General features: G+C 69.3%; 1 protein-coding gene across 1 annotated transcript; it reads right to left on the bottom strand.

Moving 5' to 3' along the window:
- Nucleotides 1–6: 6 nt before the first annotated feature.
- LOC104916380 (frizzled-8-like) lies at nt 7–311 on the bottom strand (the record flags this gene model as incomplete). Its single annotated transcript, XM_010727424.1, has 1 exon — nt 7–311. A coding segment is annotated over one exon (305 nt), but the record flags the coding sequence as incomplete, so codon positions are not given.
- Nucleotides 312–316: the final 5 nt, after the last annotated feature.

Below are 316 nucleotides of genomic sequence, written 5' to 3'. Positions count from 1 at the left end.
CCGGGCCCCGCGCCGCCCGCCCCCGCTCCGCCGCTGCACGCCACCTTCTCGTGGCCGGCCACCAGGCGCACCAGGTAGCCCAGCGAGACGAAGAGGTAGCAGGCGGCCAGGAAGATGATGGGCCGCTCGGGGTACTTGAAGCGCTCCATGTCGATGAGGAAGGTGGAGACGGTGGCGAAGGTGGAGAGGAAGCAGAGCACGGACCACAGGCCGATCCAGAAGGCGGTGAAGGCGCGCTCGTCGGGGCTGAAGTAGGGGTTGTGGCACGGCAGCGCGCAGTTGGCGATCTGCCCCGTCTTCACGCGGTTGGACAGCG

This window comes from Meleagris gallopavo, unplaced genomic scaffold (assembly GCF_000146605.3).
Source record: "Meleagris gallopavo isolate NT-WF06-2002-E0010 breed Aviagen turkey brand Nicholas breeding stock unplaced genomic scaffold, Turkey_5.1 ChrUn_random_7180001889254, whole genome shotgun sequence".
Classification (NCBI taxonomy): Eukaryota; Metazoa; Chordata; class Aves; order Galliformes; family Phasianidae; genus Meleagris; species Meleagris gallopavo.
This window is presented reverse-complemented; position numbering and strand designations above follow the sequence as displayed.